The 14,931-nt window shown below is 45.2% G+C and overlaps 1 protein-coding gene across 1 annotated transcript in view; it reads right to left on the bottom strand.

Moving 5' to 3' along the window:
* Positions 1-10,695: 10,695 nt before the first annotated feature.
* DNM2 (dynamin 2) overlaps positions 10,696-14,931 on the bottom strand; it is a 184,342-nt gene continuing 180,106 nt past the window's right edge. Inside the window, exon 22 of the mRNA XM_040346452.1 lies at positions 10,696-11,882. Coding sequence (XP_040202386.1) covers positions 11,852-11,882 — 31 coding nt within the window. The 3' untranslated portion in view covers positions 10,696-11,851. The remainder of the gene's footprint in view (positions 11,883-14,931) is intronic.

Raw genomic sequence — 14,931 nt, 5'->3', positions numbered from 1 at the left:
GGTTCAGGGGTAACCTGAGGTTTACTTTGAGACAGGGCCATGACTACCGATTGTGCAATGGAATCATGCATGGCCGTCTGCATAGCAGATTGGATGGATTTATCTATTATGGATTGGATTTTCTGGTTTTCCTCAGGGATATCTGAGGGGGTAACAGTAGTGGAATCTTTATTAGACATAGTGAGGTGTGAGTAAATGTGATTGACTTAAGACAAATTATTCTGAAAGAGAAAAAATAATAGAACTAATTAATATATATGCAGCAGAACTATATATATTTTTTGTATCAGCAGACAACATACATGTCAGCAAGAGGGCACATATATTATGAGCGTACACCCAAACATATACATATATATATTTATTACTAATATTCTGACTGCAGTTCAAAGTGTGTAAGTATATATGTATATATATACATACATCCATATATATATATAAAAGTATATATACATATATCTATATGCATATATCCATATGAACAAACATATGTTTATTTAAATTTGTTTGTGTAAATGTGTTACTATTTGTTTGTGTGTGCCAAACATACACCCCTGAACCTAAACCGGGTTCAGGGTTGGTATGTGGCAGGCACACACCCACACAGGAGAACGGACTTTCTGTCAGGGAACGGCGGTATAGCAGCGCTGCAGCGCAGTGAGGAGACACACTGCCTGTCGGGCCGCGAATCTGCGCGGGACCGCGCCACAGCTGAGCACCAGCTGTGAGGAAACGATATCCCGGACTGCCGGGAAACCGCCGAACGGCCGCGGTGAGGGGATGCGGGCCGTCAGAGAACAAGTGAGTGTGCTGTAAGCGGGGGTATTGGAATGGTGAGGAGACCACCTGGGAAGTTAATGAATAGAAGGGGGGTGGGCAATGCTGGGACTGCCATTAAGGATAAAAAGTATGGCCCTGCAAACTGTGACAAGCGCAGGGTTGCAGGGAAAACTCTACATATATATATATATTTATATTCATTTTCTGCAATGAGTTATATATTGTGACAGGGTACATGATTCCATGTATGTCAGTGAGAGGTTGTAAAGATCAGCTTTCCCTGTCTTAGAAAGGGTTAAGCCTGGCCAACAGGAAAACCTCCTCTCTCTCCCTATTAATTACGCACACCTGATAGAGACTGGAGGAGGGAGAGCTCAGCCTGAGGCATGCTGAGCTGAACAGGACAGGTTGGAGACTGTCTTCTTTGGAGAAACAAGGTCTGTTGTCACAGACAAACACTTATTTGGACTATTATTTGTTTTATACTGGAGGCTGGAATAGCCCCTCCAGTACACAGTAGTCAGGGACCGTACTGTTAGTTAGCTTCCTAAGCTGAAGTAGGCCGTTTTGTTTTTGTATTATTTCTTTTGAGTGCAATAAAGCCATATTTATTGCTTAAGTTCAGCGACTTTGCTGCATTACATTACCGCTATTCCGTGCGACCTTGTCACAATATATATATATAATATATGTAGAAGCATCTGAGGAAAAAATTTCAATGTACTTATCTGGCTGGAGCAGCAAGAAAGAGGAAGAATATCACCTGTACCTCACCTTTATAACATACTCCTGTTACCTGATTGGACAGTCTACCTATGTTCATTTGCATACCTATCTGTGTAACGTTTTTTCTTTTCATTAACTCTCTTGCTGCTGGATGACAGTAAAGAAAGATTATAGCATAATATGAGCCTCCTGTTTGCCATAAAATTTGGGGTTTTCATGAGCTGTATGCCAAAATCATCAATATTAAAACAATAAAAGGCTTGAACTACTTCAGTTGTGTGTAATGAATCTAAAATATATGAAAGTCTAATGTTTATCAGTACATTACAGAAAATAATGAACTTTATCACAATATGCTAATTTTTTGAGAACCACCTGTATACACACAAAGGTTTACTAAGCACATATCACCCTATGTTCACATCTATGCCTTTTTTTGTGCGTTTTACAGAAATGCACTACAGTCCATTTAACATGGTTTCCTATGGTACTAGTTCACATTATTGGTTTTGCAGCTAGTGCGTTTTTGGAAAGGGTCGGGAACTTTTTTTTTTTGCAGTTCTTATTTTACCACTGTATATAGATGGTTGCTAAGCAGGGGGCGCAGTGACCAATGAGTGATTAACCAACAGGGGAGTTCCCCCGCTGAAAGCTTAATGCAGTGTTTCTCAACTCCAGTCCTCGAGGCGCCCCAACAGGTCATGTTTTCAGGCTTTCCATTATTTTGCACAGGTGATTTGATCAGTTTCACTGCCTTGCAATTACCACAGCTGTTTCATCTAAGGGAAATCCTGAAAACATGACCTGTTGGGGCGCCTCGAGGACTGGAGTTGAGAAACACTGGCTTAATGTAAAAAACGAACAAATTCGCAGGCAAAAAAAAAAACAACAGCGTGGTGTTACCCCCAGGTCCATACAAGACCCTTGCGGTCCAGTATGGATTTGGAGGGGACCCCCCTTGCCAAAAAAGATAAATGCTGTGGGGTCCCTGAGCATGCCACCCGGCAGGTCTGGAGAGGGAGGGGACAAACGAGCGTCTCCCCCTCCTAAACCATACCAGGCAGCATGGCCTTAACATGGTGGAGGGTGGGTGCTTTGGGGCAGGGAGGGCTCTGCACCCCCACCCCAAAGCACCTTGCCCCCATGTTGATGACAAGAGCCTCTTCCTGACAACCCTAGCTCGTTGTTGTCGGGGTCTGTGGGCGGGAATCTGGAAGCCCCCCTTTATTAAGGGGGCCCACAGATCCCGCCCCCCATGTGATTGGGTAGATAGTACCCCTACCCATTCACCAAAAAAAGCAGTGAAATGTAATAACACAAGAGCCGGGTTTTTGACAATTCTTTATTAATAGCTCTGTCTTCTCTAGCCATCTCTTCCATCTTTCTTCTCCTCAAGCTGTCTCTTCCCGCTGAAAGATGGCGGAAAGGAGGAGACGGCTGGAGAAGACAGAGCTATTATTAATAAAGGAATTGTCAAAAACCGGCTTGTGTTTTCATTCCATTTCACTGCATGTACCCATTCACATGGGGGAGAGGGATCTGGGGGCCCCCTTCTTAAAGTGATTTCTTAGCAGATAAGACCCAGCTAGCACACACAGATTACACATGGTCACAGCCCATGCACATACATTCACTGTGCATGCAAACATATGTACGGTGTATGTGGTATGAATTTGCTCTCCTCAAGATATAGTCAACCTGATCGGTGGATTAGAGCGGTTTTAAACCCAAAAACAAGCACTTAATATGTAGCAAGGTTCAGGACCTCTAGAGTCCTAAAGGTGACCTGCAGAGTCAGGGACAGCTGACATCCTTCTGGGTAGAGTGGGTTACAAGGCATGGTGGGTGTACTACAAGATGAACAGGTGGGCACCAGACACTTTTTGAATGCAAAGAGATTTATTGTCTCTTGAACAGAACTGTGGGAGAGGGTTAGGGCCAAGACACCCTAGATGTAGATGTAGATGCAATGATAATTGTCAGACTCCGAGATTTCTTTAGGAAGACCGCTATACAGGTGAAGGCCTCTAACCGGATACCATTTCTGTATAGGTAGGAACGCTGTCTGCTATGGCAACAATCTTGTAGCAGTTACTCAGTAGTTACTAATAGTAGTTGTATTCAACTATTGGCAACACAGTTCTCCGCTTACTCCATAGTCACTTAGGGTCTGTACTCAATGAACTCTCAGTCTTTTACTAGACTTCGGATCCAAGAGCCACTGGATCCCCTGAGCTCTTCCACTTTAGTGCTCAGCATCTTCTTGAAGCGTCACCCCCACTTCCCTGCTGGGTCCCTGGCTTGGCACTGATACTGCTCAAGCTTCACCCCTTGCTAGGTCCCTGGCTTGGCACCCACTGATGCTCCGCAAGCATCACCCCGTTGTCCTGCTGGGTGCCTGGCTTATCACTCAGTGAAGTTTTCCCACTTCTTCACCGTCCCCGGCTGGCGAGAAGACTGCTCTGGTACTGGCTTCAGCTTACTCTTACTTTGGTCCCTAAGTGGAGACAGCTTCCCCTTCCACCTCCGACCGCAGCTGGTCCCCCCATCCGGCGGAACCACTACTTCTGGTTGGACTTAAACCAGCAGTCCCAGCCCTAATTTCACCGCTCATGGAAAGGCCATCAAGCAGCCTAGAGGCTAAACATCCCCGGGATAGGCCTCAGGCTTCTGGCCTAGCAGCCCGGAGCAGCACATCTCACGTCCACCCAGACAGCCATCCAGGTGGCACAGAACGCTGATGATCTGACTCCACCAAAATAAATAGGCTCTCCCAGCAGGCCAAGGGACCAAAGAACATCCCTTCCCATTGGCTTAGACACCCCATCCATTCATGTTCAAGCTTGCAAAGGCCCCGTCTTATCTAATGTCACTAGCCTAGTGCCACCCAGTGACAGAAGAGAAAGGGTGCAACAAGTCCAGATTTAGAGAGGAATCAATTGATCTCCTAACAATTGGCCAAAGCAACTATCACCTGGCAACTAAATTTGATAGCAACCCTGCTATCAGGGTGCTACATCTATAATGCAGATTACAAAGTAACACGTCATGGATTAAAGTGTCTGCATTCTGGATAAAGCAGTAAAGCAGACGCTGTTGGACAGTCTGGGAAAGGGAGTAGTATTAAGGCCCGTACACACGATCGGATTTCCCGACGGGAATTGTGGGACAGGCTGTTGTTGGAAAATTCAATCGTTTGTATACTCCTTTGGACAATTGTTGTCGGATTTTCCACCAACAAATGTTTAATAGCATGCTTTAAAATTTTCCGCTAACAAATGTGTGTTGTCGGATTATCCGATCGTGTGTACACAAGTCCTTCGGACAAATCTCCAAAAGTACAAACACGCATGCTCAGAAGCAATGCTCACCATACCACAACATAAGCAGAAGTTGCCCAAAGGGTGGCGGCTAAAGAGCTAAAAAAAACACGTAGTTGTGCGTTTGTTGGCCGAAAATTCTTTGCCATTTGTATGCAAGACAAGTTCATGGCCAACGCCCTTCGGACAAAAGTCCTACACTTTGTCCGCGGAAAATCCGACCGTGTGTATCAGGCTTTAGACTAGCAGATTAGGATGGACAGGGCTAACAAATTGACTTAAACCTTGAAGTCCACAAGAAACCCACCCACACTGATCGATATATATGCTTACTAGGGAGTAATTAGAACTGTCCTTCACAAAAACACAAGCTGACAACACATACCATCTACTACACTAGTCTATCTCAGGCAAGTGTAGTAGCTAGCATGTGGTGTTGTTGGCTTGTGTTTTTATGAATTGCAGCACTTCTCTCTGACGTGTTAATTCACAACACAAGCTGTCATCTACTGTAGTCTCTCCTTGGATCTGAAAGAGCAGGCTGTGATGGGTGGGTGTGTCCTCACTAGTTTTCTGTACAGCAAAAACCCCAATTACACAAGAGTGCTGTAGCATAAAGAGAGTGGTAGCTTCAGTGTTGGTTATATAAAAAAAAAACTAATCAGCGCAATAATATACAAATACAATAATGACCAGCTATTGGTAAAAAGATGAGGGATGGACAGCCGCACTCCAAACCAAACAGGTTGTCTTTATTCAAATCAACAGCAAGAACACAGCAGATCACAGCAATAGGAACAGGAGAATACCGACGTTTCGCACTGGCTTCAGTGCTTATTAAGCCATGAATAAGCAGCGGCTGTCCATCCCTCATCTTTTTACCAATATTTGCCTTAGTGCATTGCCTGCACCCTTGGAGTCCTATATTTTTGAAACGACCCTACAATAGACCTACCTTGAGCGGTGATCTTCTCTCACAATAATGACCAGCTGCTGAACACTAGGAATCAATTCAAAATGTTCCTAAGGAAAATATGTAAAAGATAGTGCAGCGCTAGTAGAAAGTCCATCAAATAGTCATCCCAGTGATTTTTCAAAACGTGACTTTATGCAAATGCATGCAGGTGATGATGGTGGAATAATAGAACACCTCCACCGATAACAGAAATGGCCGCTCACCTCCCAAGGTGGACCCTCTGGGGTAGATTCAGTAAGTTATGCGCTTTTTTTACGTAGGTGCAGGGCACCGTTTTTGCCCTGCGCCCCCGCAAATTTTCTGCGCTACCCGCGATTCACAGAGCAGTAGCTCCGTAAATTGCGTGGGCGCTCAGGCAAAATGCCCGGCGTAAGCGCGCGCAATTTAAATGATCCGTAGGGGGCGGGAATCATTTAAATTAGGCGCGTTCCCGCGCCGATCGTAGAGCGCATGCTCCGTCGGGAAACTTTCCCGACGTGCATTGCGGCAAATGACGTCGCAAGGACGTCATTTGCTTCAAAGTGAACGTGAATGGCGTCCAGCGCCATTCACAAATCACTTACGCAAACTACGTAAAGTTCAAATTTCGCGACGCGGGAACGACGGGTATACGCAACATTGGCTGCCCCTGCTAATAGCAGGGGCAGCCTTACGCGAAAACCGCCGTACGCAAACGACGTAAACTGCGTATGCAGGGCTCGCGCAACGTTGTGAATCGGCGTTCGTATGCAATTTGCATACTATACGCTGAGCACAACGGGAACGCCACCTAGCGGCCATCGCAAGAATGCAGCCTAAGATATGCGGGCATAAGAGCCTTATGCCACGCATATCTTAGGCTGCAGTCGGCGTAACGAGGTTCCTGAATCAGGAGCATTCGTTACGCCGGCGCAAGTAAGCAATTGCGCTGCGTAACTATGGTTACGCAGGCGCAATTGCTCTCTGAATCCGGGCCTCTGTTAGATAGGGTCGAATGCACATTCCCATAAGGGTATAATACAGGCTAAGCTCCAGCAGCGATCAATCCAGGACCAAACGCTCGTATACACCGATTAATACCAGTGGGACGTGGGTCCATTCATAAAAAAAGAGGCCATACCATAGTGCTCTCCATAATGATAATGTCAATTTAATAAGGAATATATAAAAAACTCAAACATAGGGACTTGTCCAGTGCCAGGAAATACAGCGAGATATGTGATGTGGTGGACGGCTGCGGGTGACGTCACGTCCTCTCCCTTCCGAACGTTTCGTCCCTTGGGGCGGGACTTTCTTCAGTGTTGGTTATACCTCCGCTTCAGCCAGGGGTAGAGCTACAACCAGCATTGACAGAGCTAAAAATATAAATTTAAATAAACCGTACTTTGTCCCATTAAAATGTGAGCAGTGGGATGTTCACTGGGTCACCCGGGGGATTAAAACGGAGTTTCAAAATCCTGGCATTCTTCTTCCACTTTTGGGAACCCATTAGGTACAGAAAACCTGGTGCCTAAAAGCCACACAAACAGGTCGGACTCATAATTTAAATTGGTATAATTATAAGTAAACCCTTCACACTATGTTACCAAAAGTATTGGGACACCTGCCTTTACACACACATGACCTTTAATAGCATCCCAGTCTTAGTCTGTAGGGTTTAATATTCAGTTGGCCCACCCTTTGCAGTTATACCAGCTACAAAGCTTAGGGGAAGTCTGTCCACAAGATCTAGGAGTCTTCCAGAAGCGTATTTGTGAGGTCAGGCACGGATGTTTGAGTAGAAGGCCTGGCTCACAATCTCCACTCTAATTTATCCCAAATGTGTTCTGTTGGGTTGAGGTCAGGATTCTGTGCAGGCCAGTCAAGTTCCTCCACCCCAAACTCGCTCATCCATTTTAATGTAATTTGAAAGGATCTTTTAATCCCAAGAACAAAAAGGTTATTTAGATGTGGTGGCTCTGTGTCTCTTTCAGACTCTTCTCCTCTTTATTTTCACTTGGTGATCCTGTTGTAGAGTGACAACACACTGCCAGGGGCGCAAGTACAGGGGTCACAATTGCGACCCAGCCCTATACTTCAGGGGCCCTTGCGGCCCCCTGTACACCTTGATAAGAAGGGCAGCAGCATATAGGATCCAATCTCCTGCATGTACCTCCTGCAACCGCTGAATGCCTGTTTCTCCTATCCCTCCTGCAGATTTTCAGCAGCTGCAAGAGGAATAAAGAGATCAGTTCATCTATAAGGCGCTGCCCCTTCTATCCAGCTATCCTTTGCTGCCCTGAACCCCCGTGCTCTCTCCTGCCCCCCTCGTTCCCTGCAGTGCTGGTGACTTCCCTCTTCACCTCTCCTACCAGCTACTGAGTGGATGCGGTCAGTATGTAGAGCTGGGAAAGGATCGGTAAACATGTCATTTACTGGCCCCTTCCTTGTCCGAATAGACAATCTGATTCATACCGATCATTTACTCTGTCCATTCATAACTGAGGCATAGTATGCTGTGTTTACTATGCTTCCGTTTGTGAATGAATAGGAAGCTCTGTACTGAGCTATATAGGTCCCTTCACTCTGTGCTGCTGAGGCTGCAGAGATGGAGATTAAGGGCTGTGTCCTCAATCTCCTTTCTCTGTCTGTTTAGAAAAAAATAAGTAAAAGAAAAAACGGTAAAAAAAAAAAAAAAAAAACTACCGAAACCAGTGGCGGAACTACCAGGGTCGCACTTGCGATTGGGCCCTGACAATCTGCCACTGGGCTCGGAGGACACCAGGGCCCTGAAGGTTATAGTTACACCTCTGCTCACTGTACTGTATCTACAAAGGAGCAGTGTTGTCAGTCACCCAAGGACAGGAAGTATTTTAGGACTACAGAACACCTCCCTCGCCTTACCTCCATAACAAAGGGAATGTGTTAAAGTTGTTGCAAACTCTCTCTGACATGTTTTACCTACAGGTAAGCCTAGATTAAGGCTTACCTGTAGGTGTTTGCAATATCTCCTAAACCTACATGGATTAGGAGATATTTGCCACAAAGAATACACCGTTGTCTACGGCGCATGCACGCCGTAGACAACGGCGAAGGCGCACTGAGAATGCCGGTTTTCTGAATGGATAATGCTGGCTTTGACGGCTCCCGCACATGCGCGGAGTGACGTTATTGCCGCTCTGGCCAATCAGAGCGCCGAAGTGGCAATACCCGGAAGTAACCTCCAGGAGAGATGTCTGCAGCCGGAGGGGGAGACGAGGACGGCTTCGATCAAAGGTAAGTAATGCATAATGAGCTAGTATGCTAGTCATACTAGCTCATTATGCCTTTGTCTTGCAGGTTTGTATTTATTTTAAAAAAATTGGGGTTTACAACCACTTTAAGTTGTTTACAGAGGTGATCTGGGCAGGGCTTATAATATTTGGGAGCAGCGGTAGAGCAGTCAGCTTATTGCTGGACGTTAGGAGCTCCCTGGATTATTGGCAGGACCAACAGCTATTTTTCTGTACATACATTTTAAAAAGACGAAACATGGGGAATATGTATGTATTGCACAGTTGCATGTTTTTGTCCTTTAACCTTGCCCAGACATGCACTTTAGGTATGGGATGAGGCAGAATTCAGCTGCCTAAAATACCGCATTAAACAGAACCTGGTTAAAAGATTTTTTTATTAAGATTAAAGAATCTCCCTACATTTTAACCATCTTTTACAGCTATAACCATAAAATCTGTGTTAGACTGTACAAATATTTTGCAACCCTTGATTTTCACAATACAGATACGGGATTCATTCATGTAGAAAAATTCTATATGGAGGGAACAGAAATAATTTGCAGCTGTCATTCAATGTGGTCAGCAGATTGTGACTTCTGCAGTCACTGAGGAGACCAGGTAAGTAGCTTCCTTAGAAACAGAATGCCACGAGTAATGGGGTGAAAGTGTTGGGAGGGGATTTATATAGTAGCCCTGTCCAGTTTTGTGTACACTTAAAGCGGAGTTCCAGCCTTTTTAGGTTTATTAAAAGTCAGCAGCTACAAAAAGTGTAACTGCTGACTTTTAATAAAACAGACCCTTACCTGCTTCACGGTCCAGCGATACTGCTGCCCGGAGCGTGGCTCCTCTCCGCGGGCGCCTCCATTCACACTGTGGGCACCTGGCCGTGACAGCTTCATGGCCGGATTCGTGCTGCGCACTAGGAGTGAACAGGCAATCTCCTGCGATCTGACATGTGTTCCAGGAGATCGCCTAGAGGGAGGGGCCGCCTAAGGCGAGAGGAGTCGCCTAGACGGCCCGTAGGTGGAAGTAGGAAGTGGTACAGGAAGTTCCACTCCCCCCCAAAAAAACATTACATGCCAAAATGTGGCATGCAAGGGGGTGAGGAGTGCTTAAAGCGGAAGTTCCACTTTTGGGTGGAACTCCACTTTAAGGCTCCATTCACACTTCTACGACTCCAAAGATGCGCCAACTTTGGATGGATGCGACCTGGATATGACTGACCAGTGATAACGTACAACTGCTGCATTGTATAACATTCAGGTATGACTTTCATGCAACTTTTGAGTGTCAACGCTGAAGTCTATGGTCCTACCAAGCCATTGTTTGCTCCCGATGAGGGGGGTGGGGGGAATCTTTCCCCGCCGGACAGCAGCCGCTAGCAATATTTGTAAGAGAATCTGGCAGGCTGGTTGTATCCAAGTTGATCAAACGATTAACTCAGTACATTTAGCCTCCCTATTAATGGCTAGAATCTCAGCTGGTTCCTGCTGAACCGGCCAATTTACGAAATGTGTATGGCCTGCCTTACTGTTGCCAGCCCTAGTTGTTGAGAGTAGAGCAACATCTAAAGAATACAGGTGAAGCTACAAAAAAAAGAAAGCAATTGGGCCCATTCACTTCTTTATCGTCCTTCAGTTTCCTCTTTGTATTTTTTTTCCCCACCTGCATCTCAGATGAGCCCCAATGCCATTTTTACATATATAGGAACCGTTTTACCTGCCAAAAGGATGAGTTTCTGTGCATCCACTCCTTAGATTTACACAGCACAGCCCCGTCTGGCAAGGAAGAAAAATATTTTTTTTGCTGCTGCGGTTTAGCAAGACTTACAGGTCTTGTCCCACCCCCAGCCTGTGGCTGGACAGTGAAAGGAAAAGCAGCAGACTGATGAGCTCCTCTCTCTGATCTCTCCTATTATACGAGCACAACTGACTGGCTCCTTTTGCTGGTGTAGTATGGTATAAAATGTTAAGGCTGTACCATCAAGTTCTAGTTCAGGAGCAACACATTAAGACATAACTCAAGATGGATGAATGGATATGGCCCATGCATGTTCCAGGTGTGACTTATGCCATGTCTTGGTAGACATAATTGTTGACTTGAGGTTCTTTTATCTGCTGCAAATTTCTAAAGAAAAAACTACTCTGAAAACGCAAGTGTTTTTGACAACAGATGTTATACTTGTATTTCAGTCCAGACTGCATTGGTTGTAAATACTTCAGCTCTTCATGTGGTCGAGGGCAAGTCAAGGAAGGTAAACAATGGGGGGCTTGTCTTTGTTCACAAACTGCCATCTCCAGCACCAACCACACTTTTTCAAAAACCATAAAGCACTCAAAAGACCTATTTGGTAAGCTAAATCCCCAATCACAACCCAGTACTGATTACACCATAAAGGCAGTCTTGAATAACGTTCATTACAGAATGCATGGTCCGCATCCTAACAAGGTTTCATTATATTCCGCTGATCCCAATTCCAAGTGTTCTGTGCATCCGGCACTTTTGCTGAATGGAGAGATAATGTCCCAACTTTCTACTCATCCATACAACATTACAACAAAGTCTGCAATCCAGGATGTGATGTGTGGTCAGGTTATCGTTCATCTCTGTCCTGTACGATGACCAAGATCTTTAGATAGAAAGATTTAATCCTTCTCATGTCATTGAAGAATATCATTAGTTGCTCGCCCGATAAGGACCTTTTAGGGTGGATCTGCGCCGCGGGCCACCTAACAGCAAAATTGTGAAATCGACAGTGTGATAATGTCATAATCCATGGAAGGAACCCAAATTTACAGATTATGTTGATGATCTCATCACCAGAGTGGCTTGGTTGGAGGTGGTCTTCTGCAAACAAAAATTAAGAAGTTATAAACATTTAAAGATTTTGGAATGCATGACATGGCAAATAAAAAATAATAATTCTGATTTGACAATATTTGAAATATATTACAGATCAGTTGGACATGAAGAGCTTGTAATCGGAATTTCAGTTCATCCAAAACGTGTCTCATTGGGTCAAAAGACAATGAAGTTCCTTAACTCGGATTTACAGCGACTGCACTTCCAAGTGCAAAGGGGATTTGTCCTTCGCAAATAACCCACTATGTCCTTTATGGAGAAGGCTTTGGGGCAGATCCACAAAGATCTGCCCCGGCACTGCGTATCTGACATACGCTACGCCGCCCTAACTTACTTTTTTTGAATCCTGAAAGAATTCGCGCCGTAAGTTACAGCGGCGTAGTGTATCTCTTGCGGCGTAACGGCGCCTAATTCAAATCGGCGAGTAGGGGGGCGTATTTCATTTAAATGAAGCGCGTCCCCACGCCAAACGAACTGCACATGCGCCGTCCCTAAATTTTCCGCCGTGCATTGCGCTAAATGATGTCGCAAGGACGTCATTGTTTTGACGTGGACGTAAAATTACGTCCAGCCCGATTCACGGACGACTTCCGCAAACAAATTTTTTTTTTTTAAATTATACGCGGGAACGACGGCCATACTTAACATTGCGTACGCCACCAAATAGCAGGTTTAACTATACGCAGGAAAAAGCCGCCTAGAGAGGATGTAAAAGAATGCGACGGCCGTTCGTGGATCGTCGGAAATAGCTAATTTGCATACTCGACACGGATTACGACAGGAATGCCACCCAGCGGACGCCGAAGAATTGCATCTTAGATCTGAAGGCGTACGCCTGTCGGATCTAACCCAGATGCCATTGTATCTTGTTTTGAGGATTCAAAACAAAGATACGACACAGGAAATTTGAAAGTACGCCGGCGTATCAGTAGATACGCCGGCGTACTCTCTTTGTGGATCTGCCCATTTGTGTACAGGGCTCAATCATGCAGAGAAGATCCTTCCCCAGAGTTTTGGGACAAGTGCCTAAAACTTCTTTATGTTCTAGCAATAACAGTACCCTTCACTCGAAACACGTGAACTCAATTGTTTTGAGGGGAGTCTACATGCTTTTTTTTTTTGTCAGTGTTTCTCTCCCACATCAATTATAGAATATAATGAAAGCTTGTTTTAACTTGCTTGTGACTGGGAGGCTTGTACCAGTACGTCGCTGCCCATTTCAGGGTATAGGGCACAGGCATGCACGCTGCCCCCCACTTGCTGTGATTATACACAGCGACAGTCTGTCAGCAGGTCCCATGATTCATGGCCAGGACCTGCTTATCAGCTGAGCCCTATGTTGACGATCAACACTGGACTTTGTACAGAGGGAACAATCTCCCTGTTTCTTCTCGCTGCTGCAAACCAGGTATAAGAAACAGAGATTTTTAGTAAAAAGCAGCACACATTAACACTTGTTAGGCACACATTTAACCCCATTGATTACCTGAGACGTTAAACCCTTCCCAGCCAGTGTCATTAGTACACAGTGTATATTATCACTGATTGGATTATGCAAATGCCCTTTTACCTCGGACTCCCAAAGTACCAACTTGCCCGGCTCCAAATCATCCAAAACATGGCAGCTCGACTGGTAACAGGGAAAAAACCCTGGGAACCAATCACCCCGTCCCTGAGATCCCTCCATTGGCTGCCCATAAAGGACAGAGTCACTTTAAGGCCTTATGCATAACGCACAAATGTGTACACGGAAGCGCGCCCTTATATTTGAGTGAGAAAATAAAACAACAAAACCCAAATCGAGTTCTTAGATCAACTAACCAAAAATTATTACAAAATTCCCAAAGCCCGATATAAGACCAAAGGTGAACGTTGTTTTTCAGTTCAAGGACCTCGACTATGGACCGCTTTACCAACTAATATCCGAATGAAAATTGATCACCTGGCCTTCAGAAAAAAAACTAAAAACCCATCTATTCTGAGGGTTAAACTGAAGGAAAATGGATGCCAAGCGCCTTGAGGCGATTCAGTTCGCATTTGTAGCGCTATATAAGTAATTCACTCACTCACTGTATTAGTGTCACTGGTGATGTCAATGGCAGTCAGTTCCTGCTCAGTGTCATTTAGTGCAGGAGGCAAATCGGCAATCTGACACCATCACAGTCCCACTAGAAGTCCCTGTTCCTCCACAGCTCAATGGTGCCAATATAGTCTCTCTAATGCAGAATTAATACAAAATTATGGAATCCAGCAACAAAAGGTGCCATCTTCCTCGTGTTTAAAAAAGGCTAAAAGATAGAGACTGCTATGGAAGAATATTGCCCCTGGAGTCACAGATACAAGAATCTAGCAGCTACTTCACCTCATTGCTACCAATCCAAAACAGAATTCAAGTGGGATGGAGTTGGCGTTTAAACAGAAAATTAGAGGAGAGGTTATAAGAGAACCACTGATGATAGAACCATTAAACTGCATTTTGGGAACATACAGTGGGTTGGCTTGTCTATTATGGTCAAAATCATATATATTTATTCCAATAAACATAAAATATTACTATTATTCAGTCTTTTTGCCAGATTGGAGGTGAAACTTTTGTCTCCTTTGAATCATGCTATGCTGAGGGAAGTCCATCACAGCAATAACTGGTCTCAGAGGGCTCCGTGACAAGTCATAGTGACTCTTAGGCCCATTTCACACTGGGGCAGTGGGTGCGTCGGCGGCAAAGCGATTTAGCGTCAATTTTGTGGCGGTATTCGGCCGCTATCGGAAAGCTTTTACCCCCCGCTAGCGCTCAAAAAAGGGTTAAAACCACGCAAAGTGCTTCTACAGAGGCGCTTTGCCGGCGGTATAGCTGTGGTGCCCATTGATTTCAATGTGCAGGAGCGGTATACACACCGCTCCAAAGATGCTGCTAGCAGTACTTTTTTTCAACCGTCCTGCTAGCGCACCGCTCCAGTGTGAAAGCCCGCTAGCGGGTGAAAAAGGGTCAATAACGCCTGCAATGCGCCTCTGCAGAGGTGCATTGCCAGCGGTA

This window comes from Rana temporaria, chromosome 3, assembly GCF_905171775.1.
Source record: "Rana temporaria chromosome 3, aRanTem1.1, whole genome shotgun sequence".
NCBI lineage: Eukaryota > Metazoa > Chordata > Amphibia > Anura > Ranidae > Rana > Rana temporaria.
Note: the sequence above shows the minus strand (reverse complement) of the source record. Positions and strands in the feature narration are given on the sequence as shown.